Genomic DNA, 14,154 nt, shown 5'->3' on the forward strand with positions numbered 1-14,154 from the left:
CCCCAAAATGATTTCCTAAAATACTGTTTCCTGATAGGACCTCATTTATTCTAGACAACACAAAAACTTCAAACACTGAGTTTGTAATTCACATGTATCACATACTCTTTCTTAGTACAACAGCATCCCCATTTTTGTTCCCTGACAGCAAGACTCTGAAGTCTACTACACAAAGAAGAAGCCCCCAAAACATATTAAAGAAAGAAACTCTGGCGGCTGGAATGGGAATTCTAGAAGGAAGTCATCCTCACCCAGGGAGGCCAGGTTCCTGTAGTTCTCCAACATCACATCCTGGTACAATGTCCGCTGAGCGGGGTCCAGGCATTCCCACTCCTCCTGAGAGAAGTCTACGGCCACATCCCTGAAGGTCAGCGGGCCCTGAAAGGAAAGACACATTGACCAAGGGGCGACCAGACGTTCCTAAGGTCACCCAACATCGAAACTGTTAGGAGAAGTGGTTTTTACTAATGACGCCAATGTTTCCAGGCCACGTGCCATTCTTCTAAATAGTACATAAAAAAACACAGGGTAGCTTGGCCGGGGTGGCAGACTGGCTAGCATCAACTCATGTACCAAACGGTCACCAGTTCGATTCCTGGCCAGGGCACATGCCAGGGTTGTGGACTTGATCCCCAGTAGGGGGCTTACTCAGGGGGCCAATAATGTTCCTTTCCCACATCCAAGCTTCTATCTCTCTCTCCCTTGCTGTCTCTCTAAAACATCAATGAAAACATTTTTTTGTAAATAAGAAAATAAAAGTTAGTATAGGAAAACAACCTCACTAGGAAGAACATCAGAAGTAGAGAAATAAAGGTTGCAGCTTTGAATTCCACCCACGTGAAAGGAAAAGCAGACACAGCCTCTGACCCACGACACGTCTTTTACCGGAGAAGCAGCCATTTTGTCCTGGTCCTGGTCCTGCTCAGGGTTGTTTTCTCAGGTGACGTTATGTTGGAGTCACAGAATGTGCCTTCGAATGTGTCCGCACAGCCTCTTAATCAGCTCCCAGCACACTCACAGTCAGAAGGACCTGGAACTGTCCTTTATCACAGGAGAGTCAGGAACAATGAGCTCCTGCAGGGAGACCACACTGTGAGGATTGTTTTATTGTCTTCATGTGCACTCCCCTCCCACAGACCTGCACACGTCCCTACAGCCAGGGGAACGTCCCTACAGCCAGGGGAACGTGGGATGGCGTCTGGGATCTCTGACCCCAACAGACCACCCTGTCACATCCCTGACTAAAGCCTGCGCCCCACTCACAAATGCTCCCGGGGCCCCTCCTGCTGATCCCTGGGCTTCCTTAGACTCACTTGTGGCACCTCAGTAAACAAAGATGCCTGACCCAGAGCAGCCCTCCAACTCTAGGAGAGAGAGCACAGTGGAGGTCATTTCATAAAACTCCTCCAGGGATCTGACAGTAACCCGAACAAAAGCAGTTCAGCTTTAAAGGCCTGCGGATGCCTTGGCGATGCAGGGACCCGATACAGCATCTTTATCTAGTTCCCTCCTCACGCCTGTGCACCTGCCCCAGAGCTGTGTTCGGTAGCACTGGGCACAGACATCACACCCAGCAGACCCCAGACCTCTGGGTAGTGTGAGGGGCTGAAGCAGGAACTTCCAGAAATTACAAACAATATAGGTCTTCACAGTGAAACCTTTTTAGAATGTTAGCTATTTAAACATGCTGCTGAAATAACTTCACCATGAATAGATGGGCTCTATGGGAATGAAGTTTCAGGTGAATCCACTCCACCATCTAGAATTTTCAGAGAATGGACAAGAGGGACTTGAGAACAGCTCCTCTGTGGCTCAGCCACTACTTCAACAAATCACATGAAGGAAAGGAAAATGCTGCTGAGTATTAGACCGACTCACAGAACTAGATTCTGACTGTTAAGATCATTGACATCCTTACCAAGTGCACCAGAAATAGCCTAATGTTATTGACTAAGTACCAACAGATGTTTCAACATATATAGAAAGAACAAAGGGGTCAAAACCTGAAAGAGACACAATATATTTATAATTTTTTTCCCTTTATTGATTTTAGAGGAAGAGGATGAGAAAGGGAGAGAGAAAAACATTGATGAGCGAGAACATCGATTGGGGGCCTCCTGCATGCCCCCAATGGGGATTGGGCCTACAACCTGGGCATATGTCCTCACCTGGAATGGAACCCGCAACCTCTCGGTGCAGGGGGCGACGCTCGATCACTGATCCACACCAGCTGGACAGACACAATATATTTAAAACGAAGCCAGGCTGGTGTGTCCCTGTGTACTGAGCACTATTCCATGGCCTGAGAGGTCCATGTTCAATTCCTAGTCTGGGCACATGTGTGAGTAGTGGGTTCGTTGCCCAGCAGAGGATGTGCAGAAGGCAGCCATGTAATGTTTCTCATCGATGTTTCTCTCTCTCTCTTCTTCCTCTCTATAAAAATAAATAAATAAATTCAATGAAAAAAATTTTTTTCCAGATCTTCATGGACCGGCCAGTGTGGCTCAGTGTTTGACCATCAACCCATGCACCAGGAGGTCTCTGGATCGATTCTCGGTCGCCATACATGCCGGGGTTGTGGGCCCCATCCACGTTGAGGGGAATGCAGGAGTCAGCCCATCGAAGTTCGCAATCATCGAGGTTTCTGCCTCTGTCTCCATGTCCCTTTCACTCTCTAAAATCAACAAAGAAAAAAATATTTTGTCATGAATTACGTGTCCGAGCTAGAAAAAAAAAAAAGCAAACCCATGGGAGAGGGGAGAAAATAAAAAGAAGCCCCAACGTTTCTAGTATTCCTGGAAATAGCATCATGGGCTGACAGACCCAGTCATTTCTCTTCCCGAGTCACCTCCTTCTTGCCATCCCAGGAAATGAAAAGGGACCCACGACCAACAGCTCTCTCCGCTCTGAGTGTATGTTTGCAAGAAAAGCCAATTAATTGTGAAATTCACAAGCCTTGGAAGCGGAGATCTGGAATTCTCATTCAAATCCCTTGACCTAAAACGACTCAGCTCATGTCAAATTAAATACATAAAGCCTCAAGCCGATATATCCCACCTCAGGCCCACACCCCATGAGCTCCTCAGTCACCCAGACCGGGTCCCCTCTTCCGCGCAGGAGGCCGGACTGCCCTCGAGTCGTCTCCGGAGACGGGAAGCGGCGCGGACTGAGAGGGCGGCCGAGGGGCCGGTTTCCAGGACGACAGCCACGCGGCAGGCGGCGTCCCACCGCCTAGAGAGCGGCCCCAGCACCGGGGCCTGAGTTCCCACCAAGCGCACGCGGACCCTGCACCACGCGGCAGGGCCTCTGTTTCCCCCAAGCGCACGTGGACCCTGCACCCGGCGGCAGGGCCTCAGTTTCCCCCAAGCGCATGCGGATCCTGCACCCCGCGGAAGGGCCTCAGTTTCCCCCAAGCGCGTGGGGTCCCTGCACCCCGAAGCAGGGCCTCAGTTTCCTCCAAGCGCGCGGGGTCCCTGCACCTGGCGGTAGGGCCTCAGTTTCCCCCAAGCGCACGTGGACCCTGCACCCGGCGGCAGGACCTCAGTTTCCCCCAAGCGCACGTGGACCCTGCACCCGGCGGCAGGGCCTCAGTTTCCCCCAAGCGCACGCGGACCCTGCACCCCGCGGCAGGACTTCAGTTTCCTCCAAGCGCATGCGGACCCTGCACCCGGCGGCAGGGCCTCAGTTTCCCCCAAGCGCACGCGGACCCTGCACCCGGCGGCAGGGCCTCAGTTTCCCCCAAGCGCGCGGGGTCCCTGCACCCGGCGGCAGGGCCTCAGTTTCACCCAAGCGCGCGCGGGGTCCCTGCACCCGGCGCCCGGGCCTCAGTTTCCTCCAAGCGCACGGGGTCCCTGCACCTGACGGCAGGGCCTCAGTTTGCTCCAAGCGCGTGGGGTCCCTGCACCCCGAGGCAGGGCCTCAGTTTCCTCCAAGCGCGCGGGGTCCCTGCACCCAGCGGCCGGGCCTCAGTTCCCCCAAGCGCGCGGGGTTCCCTGCACCCGGGCCTCAGTTCCCCCAAGCGCGCGGGGTTCCCTGCACCCGGCGGCCGGGCCTCAGTTTCCCCCAAGCGCGCAGGGTTCCCTGCACCTGGCGGCAGGGCCTCAGTTTCCTCCAAGCGCGCAGGGTTCCCTGCACATGGCGGCAGGGCCTCAGTTTCCTCCAAGCGCGCGGGGTTCCCTGCACATGGCGGCAGGGCCTCAGTTTCCTCCAAGCGCGCGGCGTTCCCTGCACATGGCGGCAGGGCCTCAGTTTCCTCCAAGCGCGCGGGGTCCCTGCACCTGGCGGCAGGGCCTCAGTTTCCTCCAAGCGCGCGGGGTCCCTGCACCTGGCGGCAGGGCCTCAGTTTCCCCCAAGCGCGCAGGGTTCCCTGCACATGGCGGCAGGGCCTCAGTTTCCTCCAAGCGCGCGGGGTTCCCTGCACATGGCGGCAGGGCCTCAGTTTCCTCCAAGCGCGCGGGGTTCCCTGCACATGGCGGCAGGGCCTCAGTTTCCTCCAAGCGCGCGGGGTCCCTGCACCTGGCGGCAGGGCCTCAGTTTCCCCCAAGCGCGCGGGGTCCCTGCACCTGGCGGCAGGGCCTCAGTTTCCCCCAAGTGCACACGGACCCTGCAACACGCGGCAGGGCCTCAGTTTCCCCCAAGCCCGCGGGGTCCCTGCACCCGGCGGCAGGGCCTCAGTTTCCTCCAGACGCGCGGGGTCCCTGCACCCGGCGGCAGGGCCTCAGTTTCCTCCAGGCGTGCGGGGTCCCTGCACCTGACGGCAGGGCCTCAGTTTGCTCCAAGCGCGTGGGGTCCCTGCACCCCGAGGCAGTGCCTCAGTTTCCTCCAAGCGCGCGGGGTCCCTGCACCCGGCGGCCGGGCCTCAGTTCCCCCAAGCGCGCGGGGTTCCCTGCACCTGGCGGCCGGGCCTCAGTTTCCTCCAAGCGCACGGGGTTCCCTGCACATGGCGGCAGGGCCTCAGTTTCCTCCAAGCGCGCGGGGTTCCCTGCACCTGGCGGCAGGGCCTCAGTTTCCTCCAAGCGCGCGGGGTCGCTGCACCTGCCGGCCGGGCCTCAGTTTCCCCCAAGCGCACACGGACCCTGCACCACGCGGCAGGGCCTCAGTTTCCTCCAAGCGCGCGGGGTCCCTGCACCTGGCGGCAGGGCCTCAATTTCCTCTAAGCGCGCGGGGTCCCTGCACCCGGCGGCAGGGCCTCAGTTTACCCCAAGCGCACGCGGACCCTGCACCCCACGGCAGGGCCTCAGTTTCCTCCAAGCGCACGCGGACCCTGCACCACGCGGCAGGGCCTCAGTTTCCCCCAAGCCCGCGGGGTCCCTGCACCCGGCGGCAGGGCCTCAGTTTCCTCCAGACGCGCGGGGTCCCTGCACCCGGCGGCAGGACCTCAGTTTCCTCCAAGCGCACGCGGACCCTGCACCCGGCGGCAGGACCTCAGTTTCCTCCAAGCGCGCGGGGTCTCTGCACCCGGCGGCAGGGCCTCAGTTCCCTCCAAGCGCCCGGGGTCCCTGCATCTGGCGGCAGGGCCTCAGTTCCCTCCAAGCGCGCGGGGTCCCTGCACCCGGCGGCAGGGCCTCAGTTTCCTCCAAGCGCGCGGGGTCCCTGCACCCAGCGGCACCGACACCAGGGCGCACTCACCTGCCCCACGAAAGGCTGTTGGACACGCAGCACCGAGATCCTCAGAGCCCGCGGGGACCCCAAGCTTCCTGGTGCAGCCACCAGAACTACGGAGACCGGGTTGGAACCAAGATGACACAAACCACAAAGGTCCGGGAGACCTCGGCACTCGCTACTCCCTTCTGGGGGAAAAAAAAATAAATTGAAGATACCGCGCATGCCCAATTCCTCCCAGCGCTGAACCCGGAGAGAAGGCAGAGCGCATGCGGGCAGGGCCGCGGGAGGGGCTTGCAGGCTGGTGCAGGTGGAGCCCTGGGAGGGGGAGGAGCGAACTAGATGCCTCCACCGGGATTCAGCTTTCAAATTTTTTTTTTTTAAGCCTCACCCGAGGACATTTTTCCATTTTTTGTTTAGATAGAGTGGGAGGGAGAGTGAGGAATATATATAGAGAAAAACATTGATGTGAAAGGGACACATCGAGGGGCCATCACCTGCACGACCCAATAGGGCCGGGGACACACTGCCACAGGGGGGTGTGTCTTTAGCAAAGGAACCCGGATCTCTCTGGACCGCAGGCCGACGTTCTAACCATTCTAACCGCTGAGCCAAACCGGCCCAACCGGCCAGGGCTGCTTTTCAATGTTTTTATTGCCGTGGCCGGTTTTTCTCAGCGCTTAGAGCTTCTGGCCTGCGGACTATTGCGGGGTCCCCTGTCTGTAAGGGGCACACCCCCCCCACTGTGATCCTGGTCCTGATTGGGTCTGTGGGGTGGTGCCGGAGGCAACCACTGATGTATCCCTCTCCCTCCCATGTGGATGTTTCTCCCCCCTCCCTCCCCCATTCTTTCTGAACAAGCATGGAAAAATATCCTAGAGTGGGATATAAATTAAAAAATAAATGATTTTATTGATTTTTTTTTTTTTTTTTTTTTTTTTTAGAGAGAAAAAGGGACAGAGGAACACCCATGTGTAAGGTAGCCAGGCGCCGCCGGTGGGAGGTGGGAAGAAACCAAAGAGCCAAACAGCCGAATAAGCAGAAATCAGGCTTTATTGGGTACACTCCGGGCGGGTTCACAGACGCCGGGTCGAGTCGGAGAAGCCGCGACCGATGCTGGGGTTTGTGATTTTTATATCTGCGCCTGTGGCAGCGGGAATTTGTTGTCAGGGTTAGGTCCTGAGGGGCTGGAGCCCCTGGGATGTGAGTCTATTGTCCCGGAGCAAACAGTTCCTGGACTAGGACAGGAGAATGCGACAGGAGTTGATCTATGAGTTGGGGCAAACAGTTCCTGAAACAGGGTGGGAGTCTAGGTTGGGTAAGCGAGGTAACGGCTGAGCAGTTTGCCTGGCGCCAGTTCCCAGGCTATGGGACACCATGTGATAAGAGAAATATAGATGGGCTGCCTCCTGGACGCAACCCGGGCATGTGTCCTGACCAGGAATAAAACCAGGACCTCTCAGTCCATGTGAACATGTTCAATCCACTAAGCCACATACCACGGGCTTAGAACTTTCTATTAATAAATACTTGTACTTCCATAATTATTGTTGAGTCTCCCAGACCACAGTGATTTTTATGGGACAAGTCTGTAAAACTGCAAACAGTACAACAGTATATTTTAAAAACAGCACTTTAGCCCTGGCCGGTTTGGCTCAGCTGTTAGAGGCATCAGCCCAGGGACCAGAGACCTGGGTTCGGTTCCTGCTAAGGGCACATACCTTGGTTGCAGTTTGTCCCCGGCCCCATGGGGTCGTGTGGGTGGCAGCCACTTGATGTGTCTCTCTCACATTGATGTTTCTCTCTCTCTCTCTTCCACCCTCTTTCCCTCCCACTCTATATCTCAAGATAAAATGCAAAAATGTCCTCAGGACAGGATTAAAAAAAAAAGTAAAAACAGCACTTTGTGTGGCACCAAAAATCTTCTTTTCCACTAGCTACACCCACTCTTTTTAATCAAGACATGTTTATCTCTAAATATATTTTAGGGTCCTTATGCTTCTTGGGCCTTGTAAGAGGAGCAACAAAACAAATATGATTTTTTGGTTATTAAGACATCGTTTCTGTAAGATCACCTTCAGGGGAGCCATTTGAATAAACTGGAAGCTTACTTCAAAGGACATTAGGGCCATGGCCAGTGTGGCTCAGTTGGGTTGGTGTCCTCTGTGCCCTATAAGGTTGCATGGCTCGTGCTGAAATTGCAGGCTTGATGCCAAAATTGCAGAGGCCATCGATGAATATTTCCCTCTCTTTCTCTCTCCCTTCCTGTTTCTCTAAATTTATTAATTAACAGTACATTTAAAAAATTAAAAAGGCCCTGGCCGGTTTGGCTCAGCGGTTGGAGCGTCCGCCTGCGGTCTGGAGAGACCCGGGTTCGGTTCCCGCTAAGGGCATGTACCTCGGTTGCAGTTTGTCCCCGGCCCTGGTTGGTCGTGTGGGTGGCAGCCACTCGATGTGTCCCTTTCACATTGATGTTTCCCTCTCTCTCTCTCTTCCTCTCTCTCCCTCCCACTCTATCTGTACAAAAAAAAAATGGAAAAATGTCCTCGGGTGAGGATAAAAAAAAAAAAAAAAAAATTAAAAAGAACATTAGGGCCATGTACTTCATTTAGACTTTGCCAAGGCTTATTTTATTATTTTTAATCTTCATTGTTGAATGTATTACACATGTTCCTCATTTTTCCCCCATTGACCCCCTCCTCCCCACTCCCACCCCCCTCCCACCTTTTCCCACACTGTTGTCTGTGTCCATTGGTTACACATATAAGTTCTTTGGTTTATTTCTTCCCACCCCCCAACCCCCTTCCCTTTGAGGTTTGTCAGTCTAGCAACCAGTTTGTTCTTCTTAATCCCTTCACTTTTTTCACCCATTCCCCCAACCCCCCTCCCATATGGCAACCAATAAAATGTTCTCTGTATCTATGAGAATGTTTCTGTTCTTCCTGTTCATTTTGTTTGTAGATTTCTTTTTTTTGTTTTGTTTTTTTTTTTCAAATCTTTATTGTTGGATGTAAAATGTATTACAGATGTTCCACATTTTTCCCCCATTGACCCCCTCCTCCCCACTCCCGACCCCCTCCCACCTTTTCCCACACTATTGTCTGTGTCCATTGGTTATGCATATAAGTTCTTTGGTTTATTTTTTCCCACACCCCCCCCAAACCCTTTCCCTTTGAGGTTTGTCAGTCTAGCAATGAATTTGTGCTTCTTTTTTTTTTATTTTTTATCCTCACCCGAGGACATTTTTTGTTCAGGTAGAGTGGGAGGGAGAGAGAGGAAGAGAGAGAGAGAAACATCGATGTGAAAGGGACACATCGAGCGGCTGCCACCCACACGACTGACCAGGGCCGGGGACAAACTGCAACCAAGGTACATGCCCTTAGTGGGAACCGAACCCGGGTCTCTCGGGACCGCAGGCTGTCGCTCTAACCGCTGACCCAAACCGGCCAGGGCGAATTTGTGCTTCTTAATCCCTTCACTTTTTTCACCCATTCCCTCAACCCCCCTCCCAACTGGCAACCAACAAAATGTTCTCTGTATCTATGAGAATGTTTCTGTTCTACCTGTTCATTTTGTTTGTAGATTCCATTGTTGATAGATATGTATTCATTGCCATTTTGTTTGTTCATACATTTTATATTTTCTTCAAAAAGACCCTTCATCATTTCATATAATAACGGTTTGGTAGTGATGAACTCCTTTAACTTTTTCTTGTCTGGGAAAGTTTTTATATGTCCATCAATTCTAAATGACAGCTTTGCAGGATAGAGTAATATTGGTTGTAGGTTCCTGGTTTTCATCACTCTGAATATTTCTTGCCACTCCCTTCCGGCCTGCAAAGTTTCTTTTGAGAAATCAGCTGACAGCCTTATGGGAACTCCTTTGTAGGTAACTAGCTGCCTTTCTCTTGCTGCTTTTAAGATTCTCTCTTTGTCTTGAACGTTTTGCATTTTGATGATGACGTGTCTTGGTGTGGGCCTCCTGGGGTTCATCTTGTTTGGGACTCTCTGTGCTTCCTGGACTTGTATGTCTGTTTCCTTCACCAAGTTAGGAAAGTTTTCTGCCATTATTGTTTCAAACAGGTTTTCAATTTTTTGTTCTATCTTCTCCTTCGGGCACCCCCAAGATGCGAATGTTGGCACGCTTGAAGTTGTCCCAGAGACTCCTTACACTATCCTCATTTTTTTGGATTCTTTTTTCTTTTTGCTGTTCTGATTGGGCATTTTTTTGCTTCCTTATATTCCAAATCAATGGTTTGCTCTTTGGATTTAGATACTCTATTATTGAAGCTGAGTAACTTATTCTTTATTTTAGTTTATGCCTCCTTCAATTCTAACTGTGTATCCATGATTTCTAACTGGTCCTTTTTTAAGCTCTTGAGGCCCTCCCTAAGTTCACTGAGGTTCTCACTAAGTTCATCAAGCATCCTTATGAGCAGTATTTTGAACTCAGTATCTGTTAGGTTGCTTATCTCCATTTCCCTTAGTTCTTTTCTTGGGGTTTTGTTCTGTTCCTTCATTTGGGACCTGTTTCTTTTTCTCCTCATTTTGGCTGCCCCCTGTGTTTGTTTCAGTGTATTACTTAACGAGCGGTATGGGGCTCGCTGAGAACAGATGCTGCTCGTTTGAAAGAATTTAGGAAAAACCTGAAGCAGGATCCAAGACAGGCCAATCCTATGGTTAAGCAAGTGGCAACAGCTTGGGTGGGCCTGAAAGTTGGGTGGGGCGGGGCCTCAGGGAGTCAGCGGGGCGGGGCTTCCAGTGTGAGCCAGGTTGCTGGAGCCCCAGATATGGAGACTGTCTGCCGCCCCCAGGGAAGGGCTCACCAAAGGAACAAAGGCCTCTGACAGCACTTTTGTCCCCCTCTCCAGCCCTCGCTCCAGTGCCAAACAGCTCAGTTCTTCCCTGTATGTCTCTGGCGCCCTCGAGCTGCCTCCCCTCCAAGCTTAGAGGGAGAGAGTCCGATAAGTCCGTGCGCGGGCCCTTTAGGGAGCTGCCTGGGGCTCCAGCCGCTTCAGCCTCCCTGAGCCTCAGTTCCCGCTGGTTTTTCCAGCCAGAAGTGATGGGGATTCTCCTCCTGGCACTGGAACCCTGAGCAGGGCACCTGGTGTGGGACGGCGACCCCTCTGTCCTCAGGAAGGACCTTCCCAGCCACGGGAGCCTCCTGATTTTTATCCACCACATGTGGGTGTAGGACCAGCCCGTCGCGCCACCGCTGCTGCCCCTCGCACCGCCGCCCCTCCTACCAGTCTGGATGTGGCTGCTGCTTTAATTCCGTAGTTGTAGGACTTCCATTCAGCTTGATTTCATGTGGTTTTGAATGATGGTTGTTCTGTAGTTTAGTTGTAACTTCGATGTGGTTGTGGGAGGACACGATACCGCGTTTACCTACGCCGCCATCTTGACCGGAAGTCTCGTAGATTTCTTTGCCCTTTTGTTTGTTCATATATTTTATCTTTTTCTTCAAAAAGACCCTTCAACATTTCATATAATAACGGTTTGGTGGTGATGAACTCCTTTAACTTTTTCTTGTCTGGGAAAGTCTTTATATGTCCATCGATTCTAAATGACAGCTTTGCAGGATAGAGTAATCTTGGTTGTAGGTTCTTGCTTTTCATCACTCTGAATATTTCTTGCCACTCCCTTCTGGCCTGCAAAGTTTCTTTTGAGAAATCAGCTGACAGTCGTATGAGAACTCCCTAGTAGGTAACTGCTTTTCTCTTGCTGCTTTTAGGATTCTCTCTTTGTCTTGAACCTTTTCCATTTCGATGATGATGCGTCTTGGTGTGGGCCTCTTGGGGTTCATCTTGTTTGGGACTCTCTGTGCTTCCCGGACGTGAATGTCTGTTTCCTTCACCAAGTTAGGCAAGTTTTCTGCCATTATTGTTTCAAACAGGTTTTCGATTTCTTGTTCGCTCTCTTCTCCTTCTGGCACCGCCAAGATGCGAATGTTGGCACGCTTGAAGTTGTCCCAGAGGCTCCTTACACTATTCTCATTTTTTTGGATTCTATTTTCTTTAAATTATTCTTTATTTCAGTTAGTGCCTCCTTCATTTCTGACTATGAATCTTTCATTTCTGACTGGTCCTTTTTTATGCTCTTGAGGCCCTCCCTAAGTTCACTGAGGTTCTTACTAAGTTCATTGAGCATCCTTATAAGCAGTATTTTGAACTCAGCATCTGTTAGGTTGCTTATCTCCATTTCGCTTAGTTCTTTTCCTGGAGATTTTTTCTGTTCTTTCATTTAGGACCTGTTTCTTTGTCTCCTCATTTTGGCTGCCTCCCTGTGTTTGTTTCTATGTATTACTTAACGAGAGGTATGGGGCTCGCTGAGACCAGATGCTGCTTGTTTGAAAGAATTTAGGAAAACCTGCAGAAAGATCCAAGACAGGCCAATCCTGTGGTTAACCAACTGGCAACAACTTGGGTGGGCCTGAATGTTGGGTGGGGCGGGGCCTCAGGGAATCACCAGGGCAGGACTACCAGTGTGAGCCAGGTTGCTAGTGTCCCAGATATGGCGGCTGTATGCTGCCCCAGTGAAGGGCTCACCAAAGGAACAAAGCCCCCTCTCCAGCCTTCGCTCCAGTGCCAAACAGCTCAGTTCTTCCCTGTATGTCTCTGGTGCCCCTCAAGCTGCCTCTCCTCCAAGTTTAGAGGGAGAGAGTCTGAGTAAATCCATGCACAGGCCCTTTAAGAGGAGCTGCCTGGGGCTCCAGCCACCTCAGCCTCCCTGAGCCTCATTTCCTGCTGGTTTTTCCAGCCAGAAGTTATAGGGATTCTCTTCCTGGCACTGCATCTCTCAGTCCTCAGGGAGGACCTTCCCAGCCGAGGTGTCCTCCTGATTTTTATCCACCACATGTGAGTGTGGGACCAGCCCGTCCGCCTCCGCCCCTCCTACCAATCTCTATGTGGCTGCTGCTTTAATTCCGTAGTTGTAGGACTTCCATTCAGCTCAATTTCAGGCGGTTTTGAATGATTGTTGTGTAGTTTAGTTGGTACTTTGATGTGGTTTTGGGAGTACGCGATACCGCATTTACCTATGCCGCATCTTGACCGGAAGTCCCCCAGTTATTCTTTAAATGCCTTCAAATCAGTTCTTTCACTTTTAAAGTCAGGACCATTGTCATAGGGTATCATGTGCAGTGGAAAACAACATCACTGATTTAAAAAACATACATTTATTATTTGGGGATGGGAAAAATTTTTAGGTAGAGGACACTTTGTGTTAGTTCCCACGTTAACAGTACCAAAACCTCACTTCATCCCCTACATATATTAATTCTGAATGTCTATGTCCCTCACGAAGAAGTGGCAGAACAGCCCCCAGGCACTTGACAATGGAGATTGTCACCCTGTTATAAAATACACCCGCAATCCGTGGTCCCTCTATTCATTTTCATCACTCTATTTCCATTTACTTCATTGTGTGCTTGTTGACCTCCTCACACTTGACTTTCAAGCACCTGATAATAGCAGGTGCACACCTGGAAAGATATTGGTTCCCAAACTTGTGTCATAGTTCTTTCATGGAACCATAAACCTAAAGGAACTCTTTCTTCCTGTTTATGGAGCACGGACATTGTCCCAGTCATTACCTTATGTGCTTTTTATTTTTAATCCTCCAACGAGGGTATTTTTTTTTTTTTCACTTATGTTCAGATAGAATGGGCGGGAGGGTGAGAGAAAGAAAAACATCGATGTGAGAGAGACACATGGATTGGCTGCCTCAATGCTGGGGATGAACCACATGTGAGGTACTGCCCTTGATCAAAATGCAACCTGTGACTCATTGGTACTCAGGACAACTCTCTGACTGCTGAGCCAAGCAACCCAGGAAACTTTACATACATTTTCAAGACACAAAAGTATCAACAATGCCCACCCAGTGTGGCTCAGTCGCTGGTTCGATTTCCAGTCAGGGCACATGCCGCGTTTCTGGGCCCCATCCCCAGTGGAGGGTATGCAGGATCTGGCCAGTTGATGCTCTCTCATGGATGTTTCCATCTCTCTCCCCCTCAACCTTCCTCTCTCTCTAAACAAATACATAATAAAAAAAAGTAATAAAAATAATAGAAAGGTCAGTGAAGTATTAGGTAAAAGCACTTTGAAATGTCAAAACTTGCATTAGGTCTGAAAATAGGCTACCCCTTCTTGCAAAGAACAGTTTTCAAATTTTTGTGCATGTACAGATTTGCTCTGGTTAACCCAACACCTTCCAGGACCATCTTCAGAATCTATACCACAAAGACAATAGTAGACATTAACTTCCACATTTCAAGTTAAAAATTAATGCTATAAATGATGCTACTGAAAATTCGGAAACCAGCGCCATTTGCTTTTATTTTTCACACAGGAAAGTAAACATCCTCGCCACGTCTCTGCATGAGGCAGTGACATGGAACACAAAATGAGGTTCTTTTTAGGTGATCATCCTGGGAAAGGGCGGAGCTTAGAGATGGGCACGAAACTCTGCACCATCAGCAAGGTGGTCTATACTATACGGCCGGTGTAGGGGCCCCATCGGGATTCCCCTGCAGCACCATATAAACCAGCTT

General features: G+C 51.2%; 1 protein-coding gene across 1 annotated transcript in view; it reads right to left on the reverse strand.

The window, feature by feature from the left end:
- ZNF761 (zinc finger protein 761) overlaps positions 1 to 14,154 on the reverse strand; it is a 43,649-nt gene that overhangs the window by 11,352 nt on the left and 18,143 nt on the right. Inside the window, exon 2 of the mRNA XM_036274953.1 lies at positions 252 to 378. Coding sequence (XP_036130846.1) covers positions 252 to 378 — 127 coding nt within the window. The remainder of the gene's footprint in view (positions 1 to 251; positions 379 to 14,154) is intronic.

This window comes from Molossus molossus, unplaced genomic scaffold, assembly GCF_014108415.1.
Source record: "Molossus molossus isolate mMolMol1 unplaced genomic scaffold, mMolMol1.p scaffold_m16_p_21, whole genome shotgun sequence".
In the NCBI taxonomy this organism is placed as follows: Eukaryota; Metazoa; Chordata; class Mammalia; order Chiroptera; family Molossidae; genus Molossus; species Molossus molossus.